The sequence below is a fragment of the Prionailurus bengalensis genome, chromosome D4 (assembly GCF_016509475.1).
Source record: "Prionailurus bengalensis isolate Pbe53 chromosome D4, Fcat_Pben_1.1_paternal_pri, whole genome shotgun sequence".
Taxonomy (NCBI): domain Eukaryota; kingdom Metazoa; phylum Chordata; class Mammalia; order Carnivora; family Felidae; genus Prionailurus; species Prionailurus bengalensis.
In genome coordinates this window covers 87,073,292-87,088,498 of record NC_057359.1, presented here as the reverse complement: position 1 = coordinate 87,088,498, position 15,207 = coordinate 87,073,292, and the positions used below count along the sequence as shown (strand labels likewise).

Sequence of the window (15,207 nt, the reverse complement as noted above, 5' to 3'; positions counted from 1 at the left end):
GACAGAGCACGAATGGGGGAGGGGCAGAGAGAGAGGGAGACACAGAATCGGAAACAGGCTCCAGGCTCTGAGCCATCAGCCCAGAGCCCGACGCGGGGCTCGAACTCACAGACCGCGAGATCGTGACCTGAGCTGCAGTCGGACGCTTAACCGACTGCGCCACCCAGGCACCCCATGTTTTATTTCTTAAATTCCACATGAAATCATACGGCACTTGTCCTTCTCTGGCTGAATAACTTCACTTAGCATTATACCCGCTAGCTCCACCCATGTCATTGCAAATGGCAAGATGTCATCGTTTTTTATAGTTGAACAACATTCCAGTGTATATATATATATACACCACATTGTCCTGATTCGTTCATCAATAGATAGACACTGGGCTGCTTCTGTATTTTGGCTATTGGAAATAATGCTGCTATTAACATAGGGGTGCATGTATCCCTTTAGAATTGGTGTGTTTTCTTATTCTTTAGGTAGGCAAACACCCAGTAGTACAATTGCTAGATCCTAGGGTAGTTCTATTTTTAACTTTTTTGGGAACTTCCATACTGTTTTCCTCAGTGGCTGCACCAGTTTGCATTCCCAAATAAAATAGTTTTTTTAAAGTAATCCCTGCACCCTACATGGGGCTCGAGCCCACAGCCCTGAGATCAAGAGTCGTCACATGCTCCACTGAACTGAACCAGCCAGGCACCCCTCCGCTTCTTTTTTTTTGATGTGTATTTTTGAGAGACAGGGCAGGAGCGGAGGAGGGGCAGGGAGAGAGGGAGACACAGAATCGGAAGCAGGCTCCAGGCTCTGAGCTGCCAGGGCAGAGCCTGACGCGGGGCTCGAACTCACAACCTATGAGATCATGACCTGAGCTGAAGTTGGGAGCCACCCAGGTGCCCCTCCACTTCTTATATATAAAAATGAGGACACACTGCTAGTGCTCACTTCCCAGAACTTGAGTCCGTGTTTGACGTATTTATTATTGTAATTTACAAGCTCACTGACCACAAAGCTCATGTAAAATCTACACATGTAGATTATCTCTGATTATATCTGCAGGGCTTAGGGAATAACAGAAGCCCGATAAACGTTTGTTGAATGAATGACAGCGAGAGTGAATTGGAGGCTCTGATCTGATCCACACAGGATCCAGGGGTGTAAACACGATCGTGTCCACATCATTTGCTGAGGTCATATACAATGTGGGCAAATGAGAGTTTGCAAGATGGCAGTGGTGACCAGCTCCCTTGTTCTCCTTCCCCTAGCCCGGTCACAATGGTGAGGCCAAGGCAATACTCCACCAGACCCTGGGCCTGGCCTGTGGGGGAGATGCAAGGGGACATAGAGGGAACGAGACAGACAGCCCGTCTTCAAGTTGCTGACAGTCTAGTTGGATACACCGGCAGGTGGAGATTAGATCACTAAATAGGTTGCCCCTCACCAACTGGTCACCATACCTCTGTCAACACCTACCACATGTTATTATGACTTGTCTTCTTTGCTTTTCAGTCAGATACACCTGGGTTACACTCCCAGTCCCACCTGTGAGGCATTGGGCAAATCACCTCTTCTCACGGAGCCTCGGTCTCTCATTTTCTTTTTAGATTTTAGTAAAAAAATTTTTTTAATGTTTATTTATCTTTGAGAGAGAGAGAGAGAGAGAGAGAGAGAGAGAGAGAGAGAGAGTGTGTGTGTGTGTGTGATCTGGAGAAGAGGCAGAGAGAGGGAGACACAGAATCCAAAGCAGGTTCTGGGTTCTGAGCTGCCAGCACAGAGCCTGACACGGGGTTCAAACTCACAAACCACGAGATCATGACCTGAGCCGAAGTCGGATGCCTAACCAACTGAGCCACCCGGGCACCCCTTTAGATTTTATTTTTAAACAATCTCTACACCCAACATGGGGCTCAAACCTACAACCCTGAGATCAAGAGTCCCATCCTCTACCGACTGAGCCAGCCAGGTGCCCCCTCAGTGTCCTCATTTATAAAATGGGAATACAGTCATCATGGTCCCTGCCTCCTAGGGGTGGGTAAGGACTCAAGGAAATGGCGCACGTCAAGCTCTCAGCATAGGGCGGGCATGTTGGAGGCCCTTAGCTGCTATAACCACTCAACTCCCAAGCGGGCGGGCGGATGCAGCTATTTCAATCATTGCAGGACCCCCAGCGTTTGGCCAACACTCAGAAGGCATTTGTGAAATAGCTGGAGACCAGGGGGCTTGTGCATCGGGACACATGGACAGGGGAGGACCTTGTGGTGGGAAATGTGATTGGAAGGCCTTTGTGTGCTGGGCTGAGGAGTTTATCTTGGGGGCAGTAAAGAGCCATTGAGGGTTAGGAGGGTAGGAGCTGGGTGCCGTTATTTGTGGGACAGGCTGAGTTTAGGCTGACCTCACAGTGGGCTCCTTTCCACTGACATGGCCCCTGTCTGCCCTGCGTTAGAGAACGAACATCAGCACTTAAACTTCCAGACTTTTCAGGTAAGAGTTAGGACTTGAAGGCAATAAAGGTCCGGAGGGGACTACAGTGGTTTGGCCCCGGCACACAGTGGATGCTCACCTTGTAGATGCTTGGTTGCATTTGGCATCAGGACCTTTGGACTACGTAAGTCCGCCCACCCTGGGTGTGTGCAGAGTAAATGCCTCTGGCTTCGTTGTGTATGTGGTGACTTCAGAGGTCTTGAGGGATCTTCCTGGGACATGACCGCTTCCATTTCCTAAATGTTTACTATGTGCTAACACTACACATGCATAACGGCCCTGTTGTGGGATGGGCGTATACTCTCCCATTTTACAGGTAGGGAGCCAGAGGCTCAAAGGGGTGACAGGCTGCTGCAAGGGTGCAGTGCTGGTCAGTGGCAGGGCCATGTCTGTCTGTCCTCAGAGCCTGTGCCCCCAAACATGGCTCTGAAGCCAGCTACATATGGCTTTTTTATCAGGCAGAGGGAAAGGGAGCTTTCCCTGAGCTGCCAGAAGGGGACCCAAGACCTGTCTGTTGCAAAACCAGTTCCGTCCCAGCCCAGATGTGTGACTTGAGGACGCTCCCTGGACCCGAGACCCATGGTCTTCACGGTGAAGTGAGGTGGTTGTGGGGACCGAATGTAGTTTTGCACATGCAGGGCTTAGCATCCATGCTTTCCACTATGAAGCAGCAAGCCCTTACCATGTGCCAAGCACTGTTCCCAGCGGTGAAGGGAAAGAACAAGGTCCCTGCTCCCATGGCACAGACAGAGAACTTGTAAATAAATGAACAAATAAGGGGCCCCTGGGTGACTCAGTTGGTTAAGTGTCCAACTTTGGCTCAGGTCATGATCTCACAGTTTGTGAGTTCAAGCCCCGCATGGGGCTTGCTGCTGTCAGCACAGAGCCCACTTTGGATCCTCTGTCCCTCCTCCTTCTCTCTGCCCCTCCCTTGCTCTCAAAAAAAAAAAAAAAACAAAAAACAAAAAACACACAAACAAAAAAAAACAACACACACACACACACACACAAAAACCCCACATGTTAAAAAATGACATCTTTTCAGAGTGGTTAAGTGCCGGGAAGAAAAGGTGACATAGTGTGGCAAGGGGGAGGGAACCTCTTCAAATGGGTGGTCAGGGAAGGCTTCTCTGAAGAGGTGACATTTGAGCACAAATGTGAATGACAAGTAGTTGGCCATGTAATGACTAGGGGACAGGATGCTATTCCCAAAGGTAGGAAGAAGGGGTGCCTGGGTGGCTCAGTCGGTTAGGTGTCCGACTTCGGCTCAGGTCGTGATCGCATGGTTCCTGAGTTTGAGCCCCCCCGTCAGGCTGTCAGCACACAGCCCGTTTCAGATTCTGTGTCCTCCCCACCCCCGCCCCTCCCCTGCTACAACTGTCTCTCAAAATAAATAAACTTAAAAAAACAAAACAGGGGCGCCTGGGTGGCGCAGTCGGTTAAGCGTCCGACTTCAGCCAGGTCACGATCTCGCGGTCCGTGAGTTCGAGTCCCGCGTCGGGCTCTGGGCTGATCGCTCAGAGCCTGGAGCCTGTTTCAGATTCTGTGTCTCCCTCTCTCTCTGCCCCTCCCCCATTCATGCTCTGTCTCTCTCTGTCCCCAAAATAAATAAAAACGTTGAAAAATATTAAAAAAAAAACAAACAAAACAAACAACAACAAACAGAAGGCCAACATAGTTTATTGAGATGAAGAGTGGAAGTTTCTAGGTAGAAGTTGGCAGAGCCTTATGGGCTGTGGTAAGAACTCAGTAAGTGGTAGCTGTTGCCAGTGTATAACTTATTTCCAATCGTGAGTTGGTGCCACCCTAAGATCTGGAGACCAGACTTCATTCCCAGCTAATTGTGACAGCCAGTGCCCATCTCTTGAATGCTGTAAAGGCCCAGGGCCATTCAGGCACCAGGTGGCTGGAGCAGGTGAACTCCCCAGCTGGGCAGAGAAGGCCATCTGTGAGTCAGGCCTTTCTCCCCCTGACTTGGCACTGTTGACTTTTACTGACCCGGGGGTAGGGGGGCCTGGACCCTGGAAAGCCATGGAAACATGCTGGGTCTGGAAAGATGGCCTAAGCTGCAAAGAAGGACTAGATATAGAAAGCTCACCCTAATCCTCTCCTCTTTCTGCAGAAATTCAAAGAGCTCAGGACAAGGCTTCCCTCTTGGAAAAGGCCACTGTTCCGAGGTAGGCCTCCAGCCCCCCAGCTCTATCAGCGGGAGCCCTGGACTGGGACTCAGTCGGCACAAGGAAGGCTGAGGCGCTGGTGTGGCAACGTGGGGCCGGTTTTGGAGAGGCCCGTGGTTCCAGACCCAGCTCTGCTCCTACTGCCTCATTAGTAAAATGCAAGCAATAGTATGGCCTTTCTCTTTGGGTTGTTGGGAGGCATCAGTGCAATAATGCATCTCAATTGCTAATGCACAGAGTACGGCTGTAAATAAACTGTAACCCTTATTACCAATAGGGAAACTGAGGCATAGGAAACCCAACCAAGGAGGACACGTGGCCTGTGTTCTAGTTATTTCGGGCAATTCCTTGCCCATCCCTGGGCCTTGGTTGTCCTATCCACACAAAGGGGAGCTGGCTCCCCAAAACTCTCAGTGTTTCTCGTTCTAAAACCCAAGACAGGGTCACTCACTCTTCCGGTGATCCTTTCAACCTGCCTGTCCCCAACTCCTTGGCCCTGACCCAGGGAAAATGTCTGGGTGCCATTCCAAAATGAATCAGCAGCCTCAGAGCTGCCTCCTCACCTGTGATCACAACGAGGATAATTGCCTTCTGTCCCCGGGGCCCTTTCTCTGAAGCCCTCTTCTGAGTGTCACTTCACGAAATCCCCACAGTGACCCTAGGAAGTGGGTGCTGTTTTCATTCCCCTTTTACTGATGATGAAATGGGCTGACGGGGGGGCCAAGTTCCTCTGCCGGAAAATGATGGAGGAATTGGGAATTTGAGTCCCAGTCTGTCTGACTTTAGACCAAAGGAAACAGGACAAGTAGCTGAAGTTCAGGCTGAAGGGAATGTCTGCCCTTGGTGCTCAAAGGCCCAAGGCTGCTAGAGGAAGAGGTAGATAGTTGGCCTGATGGCAGGCTTTATTCAGACAGCAGACTCACCTGCTCCTTTTCAGGCCTTTGTACCTGGGTATAGCCCTCACTGCTGGAGCAAATCCAGCCTGGCCCTCAAAAAACCCTGGATGGCAAAGAGCAGTCCAGAACGGGGGCAGTGGACCTGAGACATCCCGCCCCCACCAGCCTGGATGACTGATTCCCACTCACACATGGTTCTCTTTGGGCAACTCCTGGCTCCCTCCTGGGTGGCCCTCAAGCCACTCAGCAGTGGTTGTAACAAATTATGACAAATGATGTCCAAGGGTCAGTGTTCAAAGAAAAGGAACAAAGGTATGGCAAAAGAGTCTTCTGCCCCCAGGGGTTGAGGGTGGGCAGTACCTCAGGGCCTAGGCCAGGGCCCTGACAAGCATCGGGGGGTCTGTGATGCCCAGCTCCTCCCGTAGAGCCCTCAGGGGCTGCTCCCAGCGCCGCTCGTAGTACAGGTTGAAGACACATGGGGCTCTGTGCCCATTCTGAACTGCCCACGGGATCAGCTCCGAAACCAGCACCTGCAGGCCCCTGTGGGGCAGCAGAGGAAAAAGAAGACATAAGATCCCTAGCACCAGGCACACTATGTGCCCAGAAGCTGATGCACATTTTCTCAGTTAACCCTCACAAACACCTTGAAAAGAAGGTAGTTATTATCTTCATCAGCAGATGAGGAAACAGAAAGTCAGTGAGGCAAAATCTTGTGCCCAAAGCTACATATTTTGAATATGCTGAAGCCCAGATTTAAATCAGGGTCTACCTAACTCCGGAAACTAACCCTGGATTTGCCACTCCTTCCCACCACCAGCCCCACCCTCGCAAGTCCATTGCTCTGACCCAACACTGAGGCCTGGCCCCAAAGCCCCTAGAGAGTCCTGTGAAACATCCAAACTTCATTCGTTGCCTTGGAGATCCTATGCCAGACCGGTTTCACCTTTTTGCCCCATTCCTTCTACCCTGGCTTCCTAGAGAACTCTGGGGCTGTTCAGGAAGGTGATATGCTTGTCCCATTTCCTGGAGCCCTGGCTCCTCTGAGTTCTCCCCCAACCCCTTGCCACTTGAGAACTTACTGGGTATGGAGTCGGATCGGTCCAAAGAGAGCACCCAGGATGCACATGGGCAGGCCGGTCTGGACAGCCTCAAACCACTTCACCACGATCTCCCCTGGGGGGCAGGGCGAGGAATGGGGTGGGAGGTGAGAAGGGCCCAGGAGGAGAGGCCATGGTGCTCGTGGCGGAGCAGAGCAAAGCACTGGCTCCTCTTTAATCTCTACCAGGTTAGCTGTGCCCAGTCCTGGTTCCCACTGGGCTTTGGAGCACTTGGCTTGGGTGCAGGAAAGGGCCTGGGGAAGAGCGGAAGAAGATAGGGCTGGAAAGGAAGCTTGGGGTCAGTGTGCAGAGGACTCTAAAAGCCAGGGTGAGAAGTCCAGGGTGGTTCCTCCAGGCCTCAGGGAGTTGCAGAGGGTTTCAGAGCAGGGAGCCCGGGTCAGCTTAGGAATCGTACAGGCAGTGGTTCACACACACGCCCAAGATGTTCAGAAAGCAGGAAAACGAGGCACTGAACTGGCTAACTGGTGGGTGACAGACCCAGGTGGCCAGGCTGGCTGGAACCTCCCACCTCACTCCACCCCACCCCGCCCATCGCCACTCTCAAGGCAACTGGGGGGGAGCACTCACCCAGCATGTTGGTGGGCATCCCCAGCAGGGTGTGGAGCATGTCGTGTACCTCCCGGTACCGTTGGATCACATATGCTAGTTCCTCATCGTCCACGAATCGGGTGGGTGCTCGGGTGTCTGGGGAGACCCTCTGACAACAATGACCCTCCCCTGTATCTCTTCCCAACTGTCCCCAAGGCCTAACTGGCCAACCTCTCTTTGACTGTGAACCACTCCCACCAAATTCATACCCACCAAAAATCTCTGAGGAGTTTCTTTTCTTAAAAAAATAAATAAATAAAAAAATTTTTTAAACGTTTATTTACTTTTGAGTGCGAGCCAGGAAGGGGCAGGGAGAGAGAGGGAGACACAGAATCTAAAAGAGTCTCCAGGCTCTGAGCTGTCAGCATAGAGCCCGATGTGGGGCTCGAACTCACGAACTGTGAGATCATGACCTGAGCCGAAGTTAGATGCTTAACCGACTGAGCCACCTAAGTGCTCCCTCTGAGGACAGTTTCTGTCCATACCTGCCAACAGGGGAGTCTGCAGGCAGGGGATATAGTGGCACTGACACCCCCATGGCCTACCCCAACTCACACAGAATGTCTCAGCCTGTTGGAATTTATGGCAAAGAAGCTCCATGGGGTAGGAGGAAGTGGTAGTTGTTTAAGCGGATAGAGTTCCAGGTAAAAGTCCTGGAGGTTTCACAACAACGCGAATATATTTAACACTACTAACTCTCCACTTAGAAATGGTTAAGATGACAACTTTTTTTTTTTTTAAATGTTTTATTTTTGAGACACAGAGAAACAGAGCATGAACGGGGGAGGGTCAGAGAGAGAGGGAGACACAGAATCCGAAGCAGGCTCCAGGCTCTAAGCTGTCAGCACAGAGACCGACACGGGGCTCAAACTCACAGACCGTGATATCATGACCTGAGCCGAACTTGGAAGCTCAACTACCTGAGCCACCCAGGTGCCTGTTTTGTTTTGTTTTGTTTTGTTTTTTTAAGTAAACTCTACCCCCAACATGGGGCCTGAACTCCTGACCCTGAGATCAAGAATCACATGTTCTTCTGACTGAGCCAGCCAGGCTCCCCTGAGATAGCAACTCTCATGTTATTTCACCTTATGTTAGGTTTAAACCACAATTAGAAATAAAATAGGAAAAGAAGAAGCTTCCAAGACCCCTGATCCTGTTTTTAAAAAAAAGGTTTTATTTTTTCAAGTAATCTCTATACCCAATACGGGGCTTGAATTTACAACCCTGAGATCAAGAGTTGCACACTCTGCTGACTGAACCAGCCAGGTGTCCTGGCCCTGATCCTTCACATAAGCTGCTCCCAGCCTAGGGTACTCTCCCCCTAAACCCTCAGTTTCACCTTGACAATTTCTATCTGTCCTTTATGACTTGCCTTACGTGTTCCTGCTGCAGGGAGGCTGTCTATGACCTCTGACCGATCAGGTCCACGTTATGGTCTCTTGCAGCATCCTGTATCTTGTATTGTGACGTAGTGAGTCTGCCCTTCTTCTAAACCTGGACTTTCCAGTACAGCAGCCACTTACCACATGTGGCCACCAAGCCTTGAAATGTGCTGTAGTGCGTATAAAATACACACTGAGTTCTGAAGACTTGGCATGAAGAGAGCAATGTAAAATCTCAGTAATTTAGAAATATTGATTACATGCTGAAATAATATTTTAGGTCCATTAGGCTAAATATACGGTAATATGCTATTAAAGTTAATTCCACTTGTTTCTTTCTGCTTTTACTGAAGTGGCTAACAGCAAGTTTAAAGCCTCCTATTGGCTTGCAGTCTCTTTCTGTGAACAGTGGGGTAGCAGCCTTTCAGCTGCAGAGGGCTACCGGCTGATTTGCTCGCTGTTGTATCGCCAGGGCCTGGGTGAATAAACGTCTCACGAATACGTGAGTAAAAGGCCAGCTCCAGGCAATTTTCTGACCCCAGGTAGGGATGACAACTGTCCTCTTCTTACCCACCCACCTCCTCAGTCCTCAGCAGCACCCATGCAGAACGGGAACAGTGTGGTGTTCCTGTCCTCAAAGCATGGTGTCAGCCTGTCCAGAGGCCAAAGGATTTGATGTCTTCGTTGCTTTTGGGGTTGCTGGCTGAGTGCCTTGGTCCGCATCTGTGACCTCATTGGGTCCCGGGTCCTAATCTCTTCTTCTTTTTTTTTTTTTTTTTAAAAAAAAATTTTTTTTTTAATGTTTATTCATTTTTGAGAGACAGAGCTCAAGCAGGGGTAGGGCAGAGAGAGAGGGAGACACAGAATCCAAAGCAGGCTCCAGGCTCTGAGCTGTCAGCACAGCCCTGACACGGGGCTTGAACTCACGAACCATGAGATCACGGCCTGAGCCGAAGTCAGCCGCTTAACTGACTGAACCACCCAGGTGCCCCACTTCTTCTTCTTTTTTTAATGTTTTACTTATTTTTTAGAGTGCAGGAGGAGGAGGGGCAGAGAGAGGGACAGGATCCGAAGCGGGCTCTGCGCTGACAGCAGTGAGCCCAGTGTGGGGCCTGAACTCACGAGCTGCAAGATCATGACCTGAGCTGAAGTTGGATACTTAACCAACTGAGCCACCCAGGTCCCCCTCCTAATTTCTTCTACATGCCGTGTGAAGCTGAAGGCGATCACGGTGACAACAACTATATTTATCAAGTATCTACTATGTGTCAGCACTGTATGAAGTCCTTTACATATATCATCACACTGCACCCTCATGATCATCTGACGGTAGATATTGTTATGAGCCTCAGAGACAGATAAGAAAAATGGGCTCAGAGAAGTTAAGTAACTTCCCGAAGATTACACAGCTAATCAAGTGGCTGGAACAAAGTCTGTTGGATTCCAAAGCCAGTAGCCTTAACATCCATTATTTATAAACCCTGTTGAGTGCCCTGGCAATTAAACATTAGGTTCCCTTACCTTAGATAAGTGATATGAGGTTCAGAGAGGACAAATGATTTGCTCAGGGCCATAAAGCTGGGAAGAGAGGTATGATCCTAACTTAGGCTACTCTTAACTCCAGAGCCCATGCTCAAAATCTTGACACCACAAGATGACCATACCCTCTACCAATGTCAGCCTCAGGGAGGGTAGCCTCACCTTGAACTTTGATATAAATCTCTGCTGGGACAAAGGTATTCCTTCTCATTCCGTGGGCTGCTGGTGTCAGTGCTCTACAAGTGTCACAATCTCTAGGGCTGTTATCACAACTAGGGCTGAGACTGGGCAGGGTGCCCAGGGAGGCCCTGGCAGTCCCATCCCCTCCACAGCAACAAGATGAAAGGCAGTCTCTCCCTGGGTGGCACCTGGGGAAGGCTACCCTGGTGGGTTTCCCACTGATGAAAGAACTTGAAATCTGAGCAGATGGTAGAAAATGGGGCAGGGGCAAGTGTCAGGAGAGTATGGGGAGCAGATTATTTTCTCAGGGACGATGATCTTCTAGAGTAGTAGGTTCTCCACTGCCTACCAGGGGATATTTGCAACGTCTGGAGACACTGGTGGTTGTCATAACTTAATGGGGTGCTACTGGCATCTACGCGTAGAGGCCAGGGAGGCTGTTCAACATCTTCGAATGCACAGGGCAGCCCCTACAAAGAATTAAGTGGGCCCAAAAGTCCGTAGTGCCAAGGTTCAGAAGCCTAGTTCTAGAGCAACCTGGAGGGCCATTTGACAGAGGTGCTTTGATGGGATGTATGTATTTTGGGAGGGAGGGGTTGAGACAGGGAAGGTGGCCTAGCTGTATCCTAAGGCCCTTTTATAAATCAGGCCATGGGGCACCTAGGTGGCTCAGTTGGTTGAGCATTAGTCTCTTGGTTTTGGCTCAGGTTGTGATCTCACGGTTTGTGGGATCGAGCCCCACGTTGGGATTCTCTCTCTCCCTCTCTCTCCACCCCTCCCCCGCTCGCTCTCGTGCTCTCAAGATAAACATTAAAAAAAAAAACAAAAAAAAAAAAAAACAAATCAGGTCATGTTACTACCCTAGTTGAAACCCTCCATGTCTTCCCATTGCTCCCATTATAAAATACAGACTTCCCATGGCTGGCAGGGTCTGACCTGTCACCCATTGGCTGCCCTCCGACTCTTATGTGGCCGCCTTGGTCAGTTTTCCTGTTCTGAAATACACAGGGCCTTGCACTTGCCAGGCCCTCTGCTCCTCCTCCTCTTCCGAGTCTCCTCAGAGGGGCCTCCTGTGACCTCCCCATCAGACATGGGCCTCCGACCCCGCCTCGTCGTCCTCCATCATGCTGACTGTTGTTCTCCCCATCTGCGAGAATGGAAGCTCCACAACAGCAGGCTCTTTGCCAGTTTTGCTCTCTGTGTCTCAACTACTGAGAACAGTATTGGACATTCTAAGTAGTCAATAACTATTTGACCTGAATTTTTACACAATTTTTTTTCTCTTATTGCTTTACTGTTTTCTTCTCCAAACCAGAATATTAGTATCTCAAGAGCAGGACTTTGTTTAGTTCCCCATTATATCTCCAGCACCCGTAACCATGGATGGCACAGGGCAGATTCTGAACAAATGAGTGAGTTCCTCAGCAGCTGGGACTCTCCCCACCAGCTCCTTTCCTCCTTGCCTGGGGCAGAGTGTGTCACGACTTGTCATACCCTATCTCTAGAACTGGGGGGACACAGTACAGCAGTTGAGAGCATGATCTGGGAATGCCTGGATGGTTCAGTTGGTAGAGCATGTGACTTTTGATCTCAGGGTTGTGAGTTTGAGCTCCACAATGGGTGTAGAGATTACTTAAAATGTTAAAAAAAAAAAAAAAAGGTGTGATCTAAGTATGAATACTGCCTCCATTTATACTGGCTATATGAAATCATCAAGTTGCTTAAGTGCTCTGAGTCTCAGTTTCTTCATCTATTAAAGGGGATAATAATAGGACATACCTGACAAGGCTGCTGGGAGGGTTCAGCAAGACCAGGTATGAGCCTGGCACCTGACATTCAATAAGAGAGTTTGGTTTTGTTTTGTTTTAGTAAGACACTACTAAATACTGGCCAGTATTATCCCTTGGAGATCCTGGCCCATTTGCCTGTCCCATAGAAAATGACAAAGCCTTGGCACAAGGGACAAAAAGCACACCTGCCCGTGGTGGCCACTCAGGACTCCTTCTTCCTCAGGATGTCACTCCCATGCCCTTCTCTGCCCTTCCTGGTGATTGTCAAATGCACAGAAGCTGGAAACTCACATTCACATCTAGGAAACGGAGATACTCTTGGCCAAGTGAGCCCTCAGGCAGACTACGGAGCTTGTCCAGGTCAAGGGTGGACAGTAAGATCCGCGGACGCTCCCTGCAAGGCAGAAGGCAGGACTTAGGTATTAGAAGCGCATCAGCAAAGGCAGGTGAGAGATCCAGTTAGAGTAAGGGTGTGAGAAGTGAAAGGGCAGAGAGCAATAATGGGGCCACAAATCCTACTGCAGGACGATGGCAGGTGCCGAGGAGATTATGACAAGCTAAGGCCACAGTCTCTGCTTATAGGGGCACAATCTCAGGGGCATGTCTCAGATGTAATCAGGGTACTCACAAAGGGCACTGCAGGGCTGGGGGGTTATAGCTAGCTTGTTAGGAGAGCTTAGGGAAGGCAGAGGGCTCTGTGGCTGGAACTGGGCTGAGGCCACTACACTGCACTACCCATGGGTCATCACAGTGTTATGTGAATGGCGCCCATGGAGTTGGGCAGTGCCCAGCCTGGGCAGACATCCATGGCCAGTGCATCAAGAAGACCTCTCCAGAGGAACACAATGTGACCTCAGAGAGATCAGGATCCCCAGAGAATTTCCTCAATCCCCCAAGCAGAGTTGGGACCTACTGTAGGATCTGGGCACCCTCTGGATCCCTCTTCATTTGGTCCCTGAGGACCTTCAGGGCACGGAGTCCTGTGGTCTCCCCTAGAACCGCGACCATGTCTAAAAGAAAAGAAATGGGGACAAATGTAGGACATGATCTTAGGTAAGTTACCAGACCTGATCTGAGCCTGTCTCCTACAGAATAAACTGAAATACAATCTATCTCTTAGGTACAAGGATTTGTTAAATATTTAGCAAATCTCCTTGCACACAGTAAGTGCAAAATACATGTACCTATAATTATTACTATTGTTACCAATCTAATGGGTTGAGAAGGCTCTGGTTAGCACAGTACTCTAAAGAGTTTACAAATCACTTTTACACCCATTATTACAACAGAATATCATGCCTCCATTGATAGGTGCAAGGTTTGGCATCAGAGTGCTAGGTTTGGGTTCAGCTGCAATCTCACTATTTAGGTTAACTTGTGCAAACTGCTTCCAAGCCTCAGGGTCCTAATTTATGAAATGTGGAGAATACATTTCTTATAAGGTTAACGTGAAAAATCAAGAACACCGTGTACATAGAACACTTACTTACTGCAGTAAACAACCAGAATAAAAGCTCGGTGAGCAGTTAGCATCATCATTTAAAAAAAAATTTTTTTTTAATGTTTATTTTTGACAGAGAGAGAGCGCGCGCGCGCGCGCGCGCGCGCGCGCGCGCGCATGAGGGGGGGAGGGGCAGAGAGAGAGGGAGACACAGAATCTGAAGCAGGCTCCAGGCTCTGAGCCATCAGTACAGAGCCCGACGCGGGGCTCAAACTCATGGACCGTGCGATCACGACCTGGGCCGAAGCCAGACACTCAACCCACTGAGCCACCCAGGTGCCCCAGCATTATCATTTTTATTAGTAGGAGTGATAGTACTTTCCAGAATACTAAGAATCCTGAGAGGGAGGATAAAAGTACTGTAGAACCCCAATATGTTTACATCCAGCAAACACTGGGCATTTGTTGTGTCAAGGCACAAACTAAAATACTGCTGAGGGGTGCCTGGGTGGCTCAGCCCGTTGAGGTATGATTCTTGATCTCTGGATCGTGAGTTCGAGTCCCATGTTAGGCATAGAGATTACTTAAAAAATGCTGCTGATACAGTGGAATAGGGCAGTCATGGTCTCTGACCTCATAAAGTTTAATTTTTAGTGGGCTGTTACAATTTGACGCATGTTATTATAACAAACAAATCATCTACTTAGTGGAGAGGTTCTCAATGTGGCTGGATAACTGAATCTTCCGGGAAGTAGTTTATTTAAAAACGCAGGCCCTTCTCTCCCCTCCCTTCCCTTCCCTTCCCCAGGCTTGGCCGGTCCAGACTGAGGTCAGGGTGGGACCCGGGCATCTGCATTTTTGTGAACCTTGCGGGTGATGATGGGGTGCAGCCAGATTTGGGTACCCCGGCCTAGTTTATTCTCCAGTTACCCCCTAGGAGACGGGTAGAGAGAGGTCGGCACCTGCCCAGGCTTCCCAGGCAAGGGCGTGCGCGGGCAGCCTTACCGTGGCGGTACGGGTCGTAGAGGGCCATTCCGGCCGAGCCCGCGGCCAGCAGAACCTTCTGCAGCGGGGAGGTGGGGATGTGCTCAGGATAGAGCTGGCCGGCGCCATGGCGCGCGCCTCGGGGCAGCACGTCTACAGGCAAAAAAAAAAAAAAACAACACGCCGCGGTCAGAGGAGTCGGGCGCCCCAGGCCTCCCTCTCGCCTCCGCCACTTACCTGCAGCCCGCCCCCGGTGCCCGGGGGGCGGGCGGAGAGGGCGCAGGGCAGCTCGCAGCAGGGTCGCCATGGCAGCGGGCACCCGCGAGCAGGGCCGGGTGGAAGCCGCAAGCCTTTCCGGGCGCGGAGCGCTCTGAAGGGCGTTTGGAGGGGAAAAATCGTAGTACGGCCAGCAAAGGGTCCTATCGCTAGTATCCGAAGAAAACCCAGACGGCCTGTCCACTACCTACGTCCACTAAAGCAAAACTCTCCCCATGTCGCCTCACTCCCAGAAAGCTTTCCCACGTGAGCCCCGCTGGCATGGACTTCAGCGCCGGCCCCTACTTCCCTCCCCACTGCGCGTTTTCCCCGAGGCCAATAAGAACGAACCTCTTCCGGCTGCGAAACATGGCGGCGCCCA

The 15,207-nt window shown here is 50.4% G+C and overlaps 1 protein-coding gene across 1 annotated transcript; it reads right to left on the bottom strand.

The window, feature by feature from the left end:
* Nucleotides 1-4,139: 4,139 nt before the first annotated feature.
* COQ4 (coenzyme Q4) lies at nucleotides 4,140-15,195 on the bottom strand. Its single transcript, XM_043566039.1, has 7 exons — nucleotides 14,808-15,195; nucleotides 14,592-14,723; nucleotides 13,059-13,155; nucleotides 12,437-12,539; nucleotides 7,234-7,363; nucleotides 6,628-6,721; nucleotides 4,140-6,088 (listed from the first exon to the last, which is right to left on the bottom strand). The coding sequence occupies exons 1-7, from the start codon at nucleotides 14,875-14,877 to the stop codon at nucleotides 5,917-5,919; spliced, it is 798 nt and encodes a 265-aa protein (XP_043421974.1). The 5' UTR covers nucleotides 14,878-15,195; the 3' UTR covers nucleotides 4,140-5,916.
* Between the last annotated feature and the right edge of the window lie 12 nt (nucleotides 15,196-15,207).